Source organism: Muscardinus avellanarius (genome assembly GCF_963383645.1).
Source record: "Muscardinus avellanarius genome assembly, chromosome: 21".
Lineage (NCBI taxonomy): Eukaryota > Metazoa > Chordata > Mammalia > Rodentia > Gliridae > Muscardinus > Muscardinus avellanarius.
This window is the reverse complement of record NC_137807.1, coordinates 11,044,487-11,060,395: the sequence shown is the minus strand read 5'-3', so window position 1 is coordinate 11,060,395 and position 15,909 is coordinate 11,044,487. Positions and strand designations below refer to the sequence as shown.

Here is a 15,909-nt window from a genome sequence, read left to right as displayed (position 1 = left end):
TCAGCACTGCTGCAGAGTGGCTGGGGGGATGTCAGCCGGGTGGCAGAAGGCTGCGAACATAGTTCACATTCTCATAGCACAAGGCTGACAACTCCAAACTAGAAACTCTACCGAGAAAGCGGGCGGCCAGAGCGTCTCACTTTCCCTTGTACACCATTACAACAACCTGCTCCCTTAGGTTCTCCCACCAAAGGGATCGCTAGCAGAAATCTGCGTAAGCAACAGATTTCACACACAAACACATACGGGCAGGGGCTGCTGGGGAACTGAGATCGAATGGTCTTGCAGGCGTGAGCTTTCGAATACCTCATCCACGCCACATTTCATAAAGACGAGCTGACTCCCTGAAACATTCAATCTTGCCTTTAGCAGCCAGCGCTGCCTTGTCATGAAAGCTCCTGTCCACACACAGAGCTCTCCGGCTCTGCCACTGTCCTAGCTCTGCTGCCACTCCCCCATGACCTCCTCCTCCTGCCAGGCAGGGCCAGGACCTGCGGGAACAGGGCCTAGGGTGGCCACGCGGCCGGATGACGCGCACAGCGGACGACGCCCTTCACCTGTGCTGCAGAGTGCGAGTCCACGTATGCGGCAGTGCGGAGGGTTGGGATGGAAAGGCCTTCGGGCCTAGGGTGGGCCCACACCCCAGGAGGCAGGCAGCGGTGAGGATGCCCTAAATTCTTCATCTACCACACTCAACAGTGTGTCGTCAGTGAGTGCACCCCGTCATGCCAGGCCGCTGCCTGCCCGCTGGCCCTCCCTTATGCAGATGCACTCGCCCAGGTCTGGCCCCACACCTGGCAACAGCAGGCAAGTGCGGCGCTGACGCTGCTGGCCAGAGGGCGCCCCACAAAAGGGCCCTCTCCGTCCCGCCCAGGAGCCCTGCCCACACCCACCGCCCACACAGCAACTTCACCTGAGCCCAGCACGGCTCGGAAGGCCTCTGCAGAGGAGACTCTTGCTCAGCTACAGAGACTGAACGAGTATGTTTGAATTCCTGGGCCATATGTGATTGGAGCCTTAAGATAAGAGTCTACGTAGAAGGAAGCAGTTAATTCAGAAAAGAGAAATGAAAAGGATGGTACTGCCTTGCAGAAACACAGAGGAAAGAAAACAGAATTCACGAGATGGGAGAATCAAGAAACTTTGGGGGAAAGTACCACCAGGAAACGCATTCACTGCGCCAGCTACACCACGGCCTGGTCTCAAGCTACTCTGTGGTGTCCCCTGGAGGCCGCCACGGGAGGAGCGGGGTGTGGAGGACAGCATCTCAGTGGAGAGCTCAGCCGGGTCAGCACCCTGAGCGCAGAGCGCCCAGGAAAGCAACAACAAAGTCGCAAAGTGGGGGACAATGGGTTCGACTTCTGAGGCAGACAGAAGCAAGCGGTGAGATACCAACTGTTGACAGCTCTACATGTGGGGGGAAGAGGAGAGGGAGGGCTGGGATTCCATAGGAACAGCGATCTGCTAACACCCAAAAGGTGCCTGAGGAGCCCTTTCTCCCCTAAAGGAAGCTGCCCTGCTTGCAGTGCAAATCTAAAACAAACATGCGCCCTCCTCCAAAAGCTCCAGGCAGGGCGCTGCCACGCCAGCTTGCTCCCAAATTCCTTATCTCTGTCCCTGTCTTCCCAGTCCCTGGGTGCTGGTACAAGAGGGGGCCCGTGTGCATCGCCTCCCCACCACACACCACGGCCAAGCCTTTCCCGCTCTCATGCTCAGACCCCGCCCAGTCAGCCCCCAACACGGGGCTGTGCAGCCTGCCTGCGCCCCTTCTGCCGGCCGCCACCCTGCCCTGTGGCCGCCGCAGCACACCTGGTGCCCAGGAGCCACTCTTCTATAAGCACTGCGCTCCTCCCCATGCTCTGAGCGGGCCGTGTCCGTGCTCAGACACACTTTCCTGCTGGTGTGCCTGCTCACCCCAGGCCTCCGCCGTCAGAGCCACGTACCCAACAACTAGGAGTCACACTGGAACTGGCTCGACACCTCGGACGTCCTCTGCAAAGTCTCACTTCTGAACACTTCACTGAACAAAATTTGACTTACGGGACCTCTTGAAAACCCTCCACAAACCAGCTCCCCTCCACCAGCCGCCTCCAGATGAGCTTCCACACGCTGCCGCCATTGGCCCTCCACCACCCTTCCCGGAGGCCTCCTCCGCACGGCCCGCTCAGGGGCTCTGCCTAGGCTGCCATCTCCCGCACCCAGCGCCCAAGAACGCCCCAGACACCCAACTGAATCAGTGTCTTCTAGAGCAGCCCAGACTGAGCGAGGACCCAGCCCAAACCACCCACCAAGGTCCAGGCCAGGCCCTCCCTCTGGCAGGAAGGACTCAGCTGCTGTGCCCTTCACCTGCAGAAATGGCACTTGCTGCTGCAGTCCAGGTGTGCAGACCAGGTCCTCATGATCTCCACTGCTAAGTCCTCCCTCAGTGCTGCAGCCTCCGCCGCAGGGCCCCATGCAGAGCGACGCCAGGCAGACCAGAGGTGCCTGGGGCGGCGTGTGGCAGCTGGGTAGACCCTCTCTTCATCTATAGCGCCCGCTGCCTTCCCGCGCTCGCGATCAGGGCAACACTCAGAATGCATGTCCTTCCTGCACTATTTAAGTGAGTAAATCCTGCTCTACAAGACAAAAGATTCAATTATTTTGATAAACAAATTTTTTTCAGATATCCTTTTAAGTTAACTCTGTTCTTCAAAGACAAAGAGCCTAAGAATCCCATTAAGTGTTTTGCTCCAAAAGAACTCAAAGGGTAAAATACAAAAGGCTCCAGCCTGGCGTGACGGTGCATGCCTGAATCCCAGTACCTAGGAGGCTGAGACTGAAGGACTGCAGGCTTGAGGCAAGCCTCAGCAGCTCAGTGAGAGCCTGTTTCAAAATAAAAGGGCTGGGGTGGGGGGGTATTTCAGGGATAGAATGCCCTTGGGTTCCATCCCTAAGGGAACAGAGACTAAATTTCAGAATATACTTCAGCAGGTACTGAGTATGTCAATGACTCAAAAGACAGTAGCAACAGGAGCTGGGCTTCGTGCTCAAGAACTCATGCTAATTTTCGCCATTACGGAACACTGGTTGGGGCACAGGGAGCTGGACCAAACCCTAAACGTGATCTAAAAGCACTTAACAATGCTGGCCAGGGGAAGCAGGACCAGATAGCAAATGGAGTGGGGGAAAGGCTGACTTTCCTCCAGAGCTCCAGATGTCTTCATCGCTGCCTAATGACAATTACGCTCCACCAATTAAGACGCCGCTATGATGGCCTCATTGTCAGCGAGCCCTGGACCCCAGTGCCGTGGACGGCTCTCTAATTAGTGTCTGCACAAGGACAACTGCACCCAACACACCAACTGGTGTCAGGACACGAAAGGAGCCTCAAGAAAGCAGCCTCCTACATGTGAGGACGTGCGTGGGCTGCGGCACGGCGGCACGGGAAGCCGAGGGCTCTCCAGCCACTTTCATGCTTGGCGAGGTTGAGTTTACCTCTGAACAAGTAGGTCAGAGACCAGAGTTGATTTTTTTTGTTGAAAGAATGGGAACAGAGCCTCTCCCAGGCTCAGCACGCCAGAGCCAATTGCCAATTTAAAATGATTTACCACCAAACAGCTTTCATTAACTAGTAAGTTTCCGATAAGCAGACTACTTATTTGGACTAAAGAGGCCAGAAGGAAAAATAGGAGGAGACTCTGTACAACTAGAAGCAGCCCTTAACCCTCCTTCCAGTGTAAATACAGCAGGGGTTCCATTTTGCTTCCAGGTGTCAGTTCTTATTTTCTAGAAACAAATTTGTTCAGAGCTCTTCATAACAACAGGGTGGGTGGTGCTGATTTGGAATGCTCAGAAGGAAGGCTGGGACTCACCTAAGGTCACAAGACACTTTAGTGGCACAGCTGGGATCAAAATGTGCCAGGCTTTTCTCAATCTGCTGCTTAGCCAACAAGCCATTCCACCTCCTCAGATGACAGTACCTTTAAACAGACACAGCTCCACTTAAGGGCAATATAAGGAATGTACTGTCCTCAGGACTGTGACTCAGGCTTGCAGGATGCAGCCTTGGCCCTGCCCCACCAATTCCGCCACTACATTTCAACCAGAAGACGAGAGGCCCACCGAGCGTGGCTGGGCAGACTCCAGGTATGCCGTCAGCCCTGCCTGCCAGGCTGTGTGAGGACGTGGGGAGTGTTGTGACAGGCCCCTCCACAGGACCACGGCCACGCAGCCATGCTCAGATCAGGTCCCAGTCCTGCCTGGGTCAGGACAGCAAGTGGTGCCTTTTGTGTGTTAACCCCAGGTCTCCGTGTTGAGAAGGGTCTGAAGCTGCGCTCCATCCAGCTCAACAGGAGAGTAAATGCTGGAGTGGATGATCAACCGTGCTGGTCCAGGAGGAAGCGAACTTCCTGTCCCACGCTCTGCCTGTACAAGTGCCAGTCATCTCGACAGATGAAACGCACTGTCCAGGAGGGACCCGGCCTGACGCGAGTCGCCTGAGAGCCCTCCTGGTGCGTCCCGGTGCCCATTGATAGGCACCCCTGCTGTTCCGTATGCCACCAGCCATGGGCCTCGCACTCCTCATGAACAAGGGATGCGCGCAGCGTCATCTCTCCATGCCACGTGCAGACGGACTTCAGCCTAGAGCTGGAAGTGGCTTAGAGCCTGCTGAACCATTCAGCAGAGGCCCCTAAAGGTACAATATTCACACTCTAAGAAACATGTGTGCCCTTAACATGTAAAGCTGTAATAAGAACCCCTCCCTTGCTCTGTGCTTTCTTTAGTAATAACAGATTACAAGCCAATAAAAGAAAAATATTTGCTATTTTATATGAACCATGCCTCTGTTGTATTACACAATTACCAAACGAGGCCAAGCCCACGGTGCAGAGATGTCCTGTAGGGTGCACGAGAGCAAGCATGGAGCGGGCACAGGGCGCATCGACGGAAAAGCGATGAGCATCTTAATGGGCCCGCCGCGGTGCGTGCACTGCGTACACAGCACTGCTCCATACGTCTCGGTCAATCACAATCAACAGAGGCAGCGTCGACGATGATTATGCAGAGCTATGGTAGCTGCGGCCCTCCCATTATTCCTTGGAGGAGCAGAGACGGATGAAGAAAGCCCTGAGTTCACCAGTATTTATTAACGACATTCTGGAGCTCCTTCATTAAGGATGTAATGAGTGTAATGCGCTGCTTGAGTCACTTATCAATATCTTACCTCAGACTTATTTACTAGATGAGCACATATACCTCACAACAGAAAATAAATAAGTAAGCTTAAAAGTATTTTAAAAAAAGAGGTCCCTAGCGGGTAATGATCGAGTTCCTTATGGGAAACGGTCCGCTGTCATCATAAGCAGCAACACAAAATCCATACAAAGCAAAGCCAAAAGGAAGACTGTCAGGGGAAGCAGCTTGAAGAAAAGCAAGGCCAGGGCAGGCTCGGGCCACGGGGCGTCCCCTGACACGCCCTCGCCCAGCCTGTACTCACAGCAGCGCTCGTCTCGAGAGCCAAGGCACGGTCTGCTTGTTATATATTCGTATGAAACTAGCAGGGTCTTAGGACTGCTATCCCTGAGAACGGCACTACTTGAAGAGAAAAATTTTTTTTCCTTTGGTACTGGGATGGAACCCAAGCTATACCCGCAGCCCTATTTTTTATTCTTTATTTTGAAACAGGGTCTCACTGAGTTGCAAAGGGCCTCCCTAAGTAGCTGAGGCTGTCCGCGAACTGTGACCTTCCTGTCTCAGCCTCCCGAATGCTGGGATTACAAGCGTGCGCCACCATGCCCGGCTGAAGAAAAAAAGTTTTATTTTTTATTTTATTTTATTTTTATTTTTATTATTATTATTTTGTGGCACTGGGGGTGGAACCCAGGGGCTTTTCTACCTCTGGGCTATACTCCAGGCCTATTTTATACTTTTATTTGGAAACAGGGTCTCACTAAGTAGCTGAGGCTGGCTTCGAACCTGTGCAATCCTCCCGTCTCAGCCTCCCAAGTGCTGGGATGACAAGCGTGCACCACCACGCCCAGCAGAGAAAATGTTTCAAATGCAGGGTGCACGTATACTACTTCAAATCAAAGACTCTGAACATCATGGCAGGTGCACTGTCCACATAAAGGGACACTCTCAATTTCTGGGGAAAATGGAGGAAAAAAACGGCCTAACACATGGTTTTTCAAGTTGCCGTCAATGACTATTTAAACTGATTTTCTAGTAGCTCTTAACTGTGAAACGATAGTGAAGTTTTAAGTAACAGAAGTGCGGCTACGCAAACGGAAGCACCCGCGCAAGGTTCAGGCGGCAGCGCTTCTGTGTCTGCTCTGCGAGCTCCAGGCCCAAAGGAGACAGAGCGGCTGGGTCACTGGACAGCGACCGGGTGATCAAAGTAAGTCGACGCTGCGCTCCTGGCACTGCCTGCCCGGAGAGAGCGGTGCGGGCGTCTCACTGGCCTCAAAGGAGTAAGACAGACCGCGGAGGGCGTGGGGGAGAAGGAGCCAGCGCTTTACAAAGAGAACTGCGCTTCCCCTCCAGCCCATGTGGCAGAGGAGAAGCCTGGGCACGGGCGCTGCTCTCCCAGGCAAGGCAGGCCGGCGCGGGGAAGGCGGGCACAGTGTCGCAAAGCCAGGGCAAGGCACCGAGGGGGTGCCGAAGGTGCACACGCGTGGTCTTCAGCCAAGAGCGAGGAAAGTGGTCCTCATGTGAACAGAGAAATGTGTTTCCCTGTGCACACTGGAATGCCCCAGACTAAAGACCTGGAGTAACAGTGAGCAGGGAGTTCACTGCAAACACCGCCGCGCTCCTGGGCATCCGATAAAGCCTCTGGTGAGCTAAGAGCTTGACGGCGCCGAGCTGGCCCCAGATGCACGGGGAAGCGCTCCTCCCCGAGGCGGCTCTCCACCACCACGCAGGCAGCTCCACCTGGCCCCAGGCCCCCAGACTCGCACTGCGACCTTTCTGAATTCATGTCACCTGTTTGCCACGCCCACCTTCCAGAGTGGACGGGGAGGACAGTCCAAACACCACAAAACAAAACGAGGACGCTCCCACGGCCCCTTTCCTCCTAATACTTTCCTCAGTGACAACCAGGTGTTTTTTTCCGGTACTGGGGATGGAACCCAGGGGTATTCTACCTCCACACTACACTCCCAGCCCTATTTTGAAACAGGGTCTGAGTTGCAAAGGGCCTAAGCAGCTGAGGCTGTCCGCGAACTGTGATCCTCCTGTCTTAGCCTTCCAAATGCTGGGATTGTAAGCGTGCCCCACCACGCTAGCTTGCCAATGTATGATGTGTGTGTGGGGGGGGTACTGGGGGTGGAACCCAGGGGCTTTTCTACCTCTAGGCTATCAGACCTATTTTATACTTTATTTGGAAACAGGGTCACACTAAGTTAATGAGAATCTCACTCAGTAGCTGAGCCTAGCTTTGAACCTGTGCGATCCTCCTGTCTCAGCCTCCCAAGCACTGGGATTACAAGCGTGCGCCACCATGCCCGGCTCCAACATATGATTTTAAAAACATTCCAAAACTCTAAATTTTGTTGGAACTGTCACCACCAAAAACCAAAATTGTTTCTAAAAGGAACGACAAAAAAAAAAAAAAAAAAAAAAAAAAAAAAGAACGTTTCCTAATCTCTTACCATCGCCCAACTTTCTAGGTAACATCTCTTTTCCTAAAATACAAGAAAACACACATAAAAGCTCAATAACATTCCAGGGGGCCACCAGACCACAACGAAAATGTACACAGACACTGGGCTTTGCGAGAAAGTCAGGTGGCTTATTCTGCAGCAACTGATGACTCCTAAATCAAAATTTCCCCAAGGAAATAGAAATTTCCAGCTAGAAAAGCCAAGTCAGAGCCGGGTGTGGTGTGCACCTCTGTCATCCTCATATATGGGAGGCGGAGATAGGAGGATCACAGGTTTGAGGCCAGCCTCGGCAACTTCGTGAGATCCTGTTTCAAAACAAAAAATAGCATAGGGCTAGGGGTGTAACTCAGAGGTAAGCACCCCTGGGTCCATTCCCTAGTACCACAAAAAAGAAGTCAGTATTGTCTGAGATGCGGGCTCACAGGTGGAACTTCCTCTGGCTCGAGGTGGTGTGGGATGCTGCACGTGCTTCCGGAGTGACCGGGCAAGGCACAGACGGGGATGAGAAATGCCGGAAGGGTGTGGTCATGCAGGGGGCTTAGGCGTGTGAGGACACTCTGAGTATCCTGGGTGCTGGGCCTGAGGTCAGGCTCCACGGGCACATACATGTTGAACACATGACTCCCACTATTTCAAAAGGGTACAACTGACAGGGCAAGAGGCTCAAAAGAAAGGCCACTGGCTTCTTGCCCAAATGCCGTGGGTGACCCCTGAAGGCTCACCGTTATTTTTGGCATTGCCAGGAAGGAGGGAAGTCTACTCAGAAGCAGGCTTGAGAGTTAGCTTGGGAACTTAGAACCAAAAAAGTCAAGAAGTTGAGGATTATAAAAGCCATTTAAAAACAATTCCTAATCTGAAAAGCCATAAAATTTCATTTTTCTAAATTCAATAATTTCACTGAATTATGAAAACATTATGAGACTTTAGCCTAGGCAAATAATCAGAAACGTAAGGATAATGAAAAAACCTTGTTTTTGTTTTGCATGTACAGTTTTGGGGATTGGTCCCAGGGGCATTCTACCTCTAAGCTATACTCTTTAGCCCTTTATTATTTTAAAACAGGGTCTAGGTTGCTGAGGCTGCCTCAAACCTGTAATCCAGTCTCAGCCTCCCAAGTACTGGGATTTACAGGTGTGCGTCACTGTGCCTAGCTAAAACTCTTTAATCCTGCAGGCATCGTGGCGCGCGCTTGTCATCCCAGCATTCAGGAGGCAGAGACCTGAGGATTGCGGTTTGCTGACAGCCTCAGCTACTTAGTGAGGCCCTGTGCAACTCACTGAGACACTGTTTCAAAATAAAGAATAAAAATAAGGACGGGGGTGTAGCTCTGAGGTAGAGTGCCCCCCCCCCCCCCGGGGTCTCATATCTCCAGTACCGCAAAAACAACAACAACAAAAAACTCTTTAATCTTATATATAGAATTCATTTCTATGATAGCGCGCGCGCGTGTGTGTGTGTGTGTGTGTGTATTATTTTGCTACTGGGGACTGAACCCAGAGGTATTACAAACCTAGCTACATCTCCAGCCCTAGTTTTTACTTTGAAATAGGATCTCCCTAAGTTACCCATAGACCTCCAACCCATGATCCTCCTGTCTCCTGTTCTCAGTCTCCCAAGTATGGGGATTACAGGTGTGTACCACCATACCCAGGTAGAATTTTTAATTTTATTTATTTATTTATTTATTTATTTATTTATTTTTTAAGGTACTAGAGATGGAATCCAGGGGCATTCTACCTCCGAGCTATACCCCTAGCCCTATTTTTTTATTCGTTTTTTTTTTTTTTTTTTTTTTGGTGGTACTGGGGTTCCTGGAAGCCCTCCTTCCTCCGGGCTACACTCCCAGACCTATTTTATATTTTTGAAACAGGGTCTCTTACGCCAGCACGGCTGGCTTGGAACCTGTGCGACCCTCCTGTCTCTGCCTCCCAAGCGCGGGAATTGCAAGCGTGCGCCACCACGCCCGGCTATTTATTCGTTATTTTGAAACAGGGTCTCATTGAGTTGCTAAGGGCCTCACTAAGTAGCTAAGGCTGTCCACGAACCACGATCCTCCTGTCTCAGCCTCCCAAATGCTGGGATTACAAGTGTGCGCCACCATGCCCGGCTCAGGTAGAATTTTTATTTTGTTTGTTTGTTTGTTTTTGGTGGTACTGGGGTAGAACCCAGGGGCTTTCTACCTCTGGGCTACACTCCCAGCCTTTTTTTTATATTTTATTTGGAAACAGGGTCTCACTAAGTTGCTGAGAGCCTCATAAGTAGCTGAGGCTGGCTTCAAACCTGTGCGATCCTCCTGTCTCAGCCTCCCAAGTGCTGGGATTACAAGCGTGAGCCACCACGCCCAGCTTCAGGTAGAATTTTTAAATAAAGAAAATTTGTAGCACTAAAAAAAGTCTTCAAATTTCTATACATAGAATATGCATAACGTTATGCAGGCATGCACCACATAAAGAAATCTGTCAAAAAGACCACATGTATGAGTGGTCCTAGGAGACTGTGCGGCCCAGTGATGGCACACCCATCTTAGTTAGTGTGTGCTCATCCTATGACGTTACCAACGAAGCATCTCTAGAACACGTCCTCCTCACTGTTAAATAATGCGTGGCTGTATAATAAAACATATAAAACTATTTTACGCCGGGCGTGGTGGCGCACGCTTGTAATCCCCGCGCTTGGGAGGCAGAGACAGGAGGATCGCGCAGGTTCGAAGCCAGCCGCGCGTGCTGGTTTAGGAGACCCTGTTTCCAAATGAAAATGTAAAAATAGGTCTGGGAGTGTAGCCCGGAGGTAGAAGGGCTTCCAGGTACCCCAGTACCACCAAAAAAATAAGTAAATAAAAATTAATTAAAACTATTTTAATGTCCACTTCTAGGAGAATAAAGGAGAAAATTAGGATATAATTATTCAAGGACTTTGCAACCAAAGGAAGTAATGAAAAATAACACAGCAGGAAGAAAAACTCTCATCAGTTTAGTGAGGAGAAAAGAATAAAGATGTAAACATAAGTATGTAACGATGAAAAAAAGACTGAAAACCAAACCACACATGCTTTGTGGATAGTAAACTATGTCACATGGCAGGACTGAGATGGATTTCTTCTCTACTTTTTAACACGTTTACAAAAACAATTTAGTTTTACTACCACTTTTATTTTTAAAAAGAGAAGGTACATGCCACAAAGGTAAATGAAGAATGCTGTGTTACCAAGGTTTCAGACTAGTCAACTCAGGCTGTGTGTGGACATCGCAGAAGCACAAGGGACCATGCAACAGGCGCACGCCCACCCTGCCCGAGCCTCCGTCACCTCACACAAAACGACAGCTCCGAAGTCTCTTCCAGGCTTAAAATCATTTGAGTCAGCCAAAAAGTCAGAGAAGAGACGAGAGAAAATGGGCATTTCCTCAGATTCCCATGTTAAAGAGCAAAGGGTGGCAGAAGAAGGGGCCCTCGGGTACTAGAGTTTAGTGCTTACTCGATACCAAACAATGCACAGCACTAGAGGGTGTTTAATAGAACATCAGAGAGCTCTTCCAGTTTTAAAAGACACTTAAAGTTACTGCAAAGAAAACTCATGCTGTAAAACTAAGAGCTATTTCTAAGTAAAATAACAGTAAGAGTGGCTGGGAGAGATGGCAAGATGCAGGACCGCTGCTGCGTGCTGCACAACGCCACGCCTCCAGGGGCGCGACAGGAGCAGACGGGGCGAGAGGCGCGGCCGGTAGGAACCTCTGGGAGGACACAGTGCCACCGGCCGCAAACAGTGAGGCTGGGCTTCTTCTGAAGATGGTAAAAATGTTCGGGAATTAGGACAGTGGTGTCAGCTGCATAATCGTATGTGTTTACTAAAAAAAAAAATCCCTGAATTTTATACTTTGAAGGGGTGAATTCTGGGATATGCCAACTATAACTCAATTTTTTTTAAAGAAAGATACGGTCAGGGGTGACTAAATAGAACAGTGTGGCAGAAACTCAAGACACACTTGAGATTGATGAGAAGGGTTGGTTAGAATCAAATGTGGAAGAACTGTGAACAGGAGGGAAGGCACCCAGAAACTGTTGGGCTGAGCCCTCGGCTCAGGAGCTCTGCAGGGTCCTTGGTAATGCGACGGAAAAGCACTTCAGCGCGCGCCAGTCAGAGCTATGGACAGAGGATTACTGAGGAGGAAATAAACATTGCGGGCCGCCTCGAGATGAGGAAGGCCTTTTGGGGAGCTCAGGGTTCTGGTCTTAAGGGGGACTTTCGTGCAGGGTGGGCTAGAGGAGGTATCTGAGGGTGAGCTCAGCCCGGTCGTCCTGAGGCAGTTTATGGTGGGCAGGTGGTCTGGTCAGCGCGAGGGTGGATGAGCTCGGTCCAGTAGTCCCGAGGCGCTTCCTGGTGGTCTGGTCATCATTAGGGTGGATGATCTTGGGTTGAGTGGGGTCCTCATTAGCTGATTGATGGGTAAGCTGTAATAACCTAAATTACAGGTTTTCTCAGAAATATTGTTAACTCTAGGATCTACAGGTTTCTCAGGAATTTTGGGGAGAGTCAGGCCTGGGAAAGAGAACTGGTTTGTGGACTGGAGGCTGAAGCACTTCAGCTCCAGGTTCTTATTAAAGTTATATTTTACTTTTCCTTCCCGCCTGCCTCCTTCCTACCCACTGATTTCTTCCATCCTACATCAAATCGCTCGTGAGACAGGGACGCAGACTCAGCCAGGCTTACGACTCGTCCTGACACGGCTGGCTGTTGGCCCACAGGGTACGTGCTCCAAGACCGAGGGCCCCTTGGTCTTGGTGGGAAGAAGAGTGGGTAAAAGCCAAGGTCAGGGTGCCCCAGGCCTTTCTAACCTGGCCCCAGACAGGGACATTCACACAGCCAGGTGGGCCACACATCCGCAGTCCCAGGACTTGGGAGGCTGAGACAGGAGAATTGCAGGTTTGGGGCCAGTCTCAGCACTTAGAAAGACCCTCAGTGACTTAGCAAGATCCTGTTTAAAAATAAAACATACACCAGGCGTGGTGGGCACGCTTGTCATCCCAGCATTCAGGAGGCTGAGACAGGAGGACTGCAAGTCACAGCCAGCCTGAGCTACTTAGCGAGGCCCTCTGCAACTCAGTGAGACCCTGTTTCAAAATAAAGAATAAAAAATAGGGCTGGGGCATAGCTCGGAGGTAGAATGCCGCTGGGTTACACCCCCAATATCGCAAAATAAATAAATAAAATAAAAATAAAACATAGGGTGGGGCGCAGCTCAGAGGCAGAACACCCTGGGTTCCGTTCCCAGCTCAGTTCCTCCCCTCCCACCTGGAGAGGACTGAGAAGGTGGAGAGGTGGGATCCTGCAAGCCTTGCTCTCCACCAAGTACAGAGAATCGGTTTAAATGCAAAATAACTTACAGTTACCTAAAACTAAGCCCCTGAACATATGCCACTTATGTAAAAGAAAGAGAAAAAGAGATGATGGAAAATAAGAGAAACGCCAGTAAAACAAGAGAAGCAAGGTGAGGCGGCGCTGTCTCTTAAAGAGGCCCCTTGGAGAGCAGAGCCTGGTGAATACAACATTGATTGGGAATGAGGTAACCACAAACACCGCTGTCTCAAATGAAAAGGGATTCGAGATCTGACCCAGAAAACAAGCCTCGTAACCACCAGATAAAATTTTAATGATAAACACGAGATGCTCTACATACAAGCAAGATTGAAGGATCGCATGCTAAGCCATCAATGTGAGGTTCGCTTAGAAAGAGGAGCTACGAGGAGCCTCTCTGACCCACAGAGCTCAAGTTTCATCTTATCGATCACAAAACTCTGCCCGGCTTTGTGCAGCCTGATCTGCAATGCTGAACAGAGCCCCAGGGAGCGGGAGGCCGGGAGGGAGAGCCTGGCACCTGGCTGGAGGCCTGCCTTCCCTTTCAGGAGCTCCACGTCCAGATAAGAAAGCCACAACCGGCTGCCATGTGGGGTAAAGTCTCTCCTTCGTTTCTCATCTTTTTTAGGACTCTTTCGGCATCTTCTTACATCCTGAGCAGACTCTTTTCAGCCAGATGATATAAATACCTGATGCAGTTACCACCGACTCCCAGATGTGGTCTGTGGAGCACCCTGCATTCAAGAGGTCAGCAATGGGGGGGCAGCGCCCTGCATTCAAGAGCCCAGCAATGGGGGGACAGCGCCCTGCATTCAAGAGCTCAGCAATGGGGAGCAGCGCCCTGCATTCAAGAGCTCAGCAATGGGGGGGGAGGGGCGGCAGCGCCCTGCATTCAAGAGCTCAGCAATGGGGGGACAGCGCCCTGCATTCAAGAGCTCAGCAATGGGGAGCGCCCTGCATTTAAGAGCTCAGCAGCCGGTCGTGGTGGCGCACGCTTGTAATCCCAGCATTTGGGAGGCTGAGACCTTAGAATCGCGGTTCGAAGACAGCCTCAGCTACTTAGTGAGGCCCTTTGCAACTCAGTGAGACCCGGGGGTGTAGCTCGGAGGTCAAATGCCCCTGTGTTCCATCCCCAGACCCGCAAAAAAAAAAAAAAAAAAAAGTAAAAAGAGCAGCCGGGCGTGGTGGCACACGCTTGTAATCCCCGCGCTTGGGAGGCAGGATTGCGCAGGTTCGAAGCCAGCCGCACGCGCTGGCTTAGGAGACCCTGTTTCCAAATAAAAATGTAAAAAATAGGTCTGGGAGTGTAGCCCAGAGGTAGAAGGGCTTCCAGGAACCCCAGTAAAAAGGGCTGGGGTGTAGTTGAAAGGTACAATGCCCATGGGTTCAATCCCCAATGCCACACACACACACAAAATAATAATAAAATTAAATATCTATTTGGAATTTCAATTAAAATTATGTTCTTTAAAGAATACTACTCAGGGAAATAATTTTTTAAAAGAAAAAGACTCAGCGATTACTAGCTATCTAAGTCCAAGTTTGGTTCTTGATTTTGGTTTTCTACAGGCAGAACCTCCCTTCAGCAACTCTTGCCAAAGCCCACGCACACCTAGAAGCTCAAGGGCTCTGGTCCCACACCCTGCAAACAACTGGAGACCGTAAAAGCATGCAAGTTCACGTTCATGGTGAGACAGCACTCAAGACATCTTCCTAGTCCAGAAAGGACATCGGACATCGGCCTTCTTGTTGTACATTAAAGAAATACGTAAGCATGCCTCTGTAGCAACACATGAAGAATTCATGGAAATGGTCTTTGGAACAGAAGCCAAGAAATCTACGGAAGCTAAAATTAAACTTCCTGACCATGGAGACATATAAAGAGCCTAGTTCTGGACAAATTAAATACCAAATACATACTGTGTGGTGGGGAAGGAAGATTACGTGTGGCCGCAGCCCTTACCCATAATAAAAGCTTCAGAACAGAGAATAAGAATGGGACCTGTTTGTGCCAACAGTTGTTATTCTTGCCTGACTTTTTATGTCTTCATAAAATACGAGCTGTTTGCCTTAATGAAAATCTAACATAACGTGCCACGAGCGTGACTTAAAAGCCAGGAAAGACATATTGAGACAGATGGACCACAGAACGCTCCTGCCCTTCACTCCTCTCACTCGCCGCCGCGTCCCTCAATCCTAGGGAACAGAGTCGCAGAGATGCTCTGTCTTGAACCTGGTTCTAATGGAGGACAGTCACGCTCTCACGGGAAGGGAAGGCCACGGGGGCTCAGAAGGCGGTCTGCGAGGAAAGACCGTAGGCTGAAGAGCATTCAATGAAAGTGGTTTTGCTTACCCAGCAACGACAACGCCATCGTGAGAGTGCACGTCGCATAATACCGTGTCAGGGACATGTTCCAGCTCACTCACGGCGCCTTTGCGGTTCTGTGTAAGGAAAGGGGGATGCAGTTTATACTGTTCATGGGATAGCCCAAAGACAAAGCATTCCACTTTCACCCACATTTTACAGCCGTTTTCTACAGCATGAACTGCAGTCAAGTTACCTGGGCATTCAAAAAACAAAGGTGACAACTAGTAAGCTGAACTGTTAAGTAAGTCCCTAGTACACATGCATGGAAGACCTCGAACTAGACAGAGGTGTGGACGTGTGAGATGCTGGCCCTGCCCTCAAGCTCTCAAGGACAGAAACTGTGCATGTAAATAAATATCATCCAGTCGGCTGGTAGGAACCTGCGGGTAGTCACGGTACCCAAAGAGTACTAACATATATTAAAAAGTTCAGTATAGCAAAGGGAAAGTACTTAATGACACTTTGTCTGTTAATGCTTATAAGAAGATTAAAATTAAAAACCATATACAAATACAAATCAGGTGGGAAGGGAGGAGTGGACCTTTCTAACT

At 50.4% G+C, this 15,909-nt stretch overlaps 1 protein-coding gene across 2 annotated transcripts in view; it reads right to left on the bottom strand.

Moving 5' to 3' along the window:
* Nucleotides 1-15,909, bottom strand: part of FBXW8 (F-box and WD repeat domain containing 8) — a gene marked incomplete at both ends in the record, with an annotated part of 109,240 nt that overhangs the window by 57,491 nt on the left and 35,840 nt on the right. For both annotated transcript variants that reach the window (XM_080717439.1, XM_080717440.1), the window contains one exon: nt 15,344-15,432. In XM_080717439.1, coding sequence (XP_080573565.1) covers nt 15,344-15,432 — 89 coding nt within the window. The remainder of the gene's footprint in view (nt 1-15,343; nt 15,433-15,909) is intronic.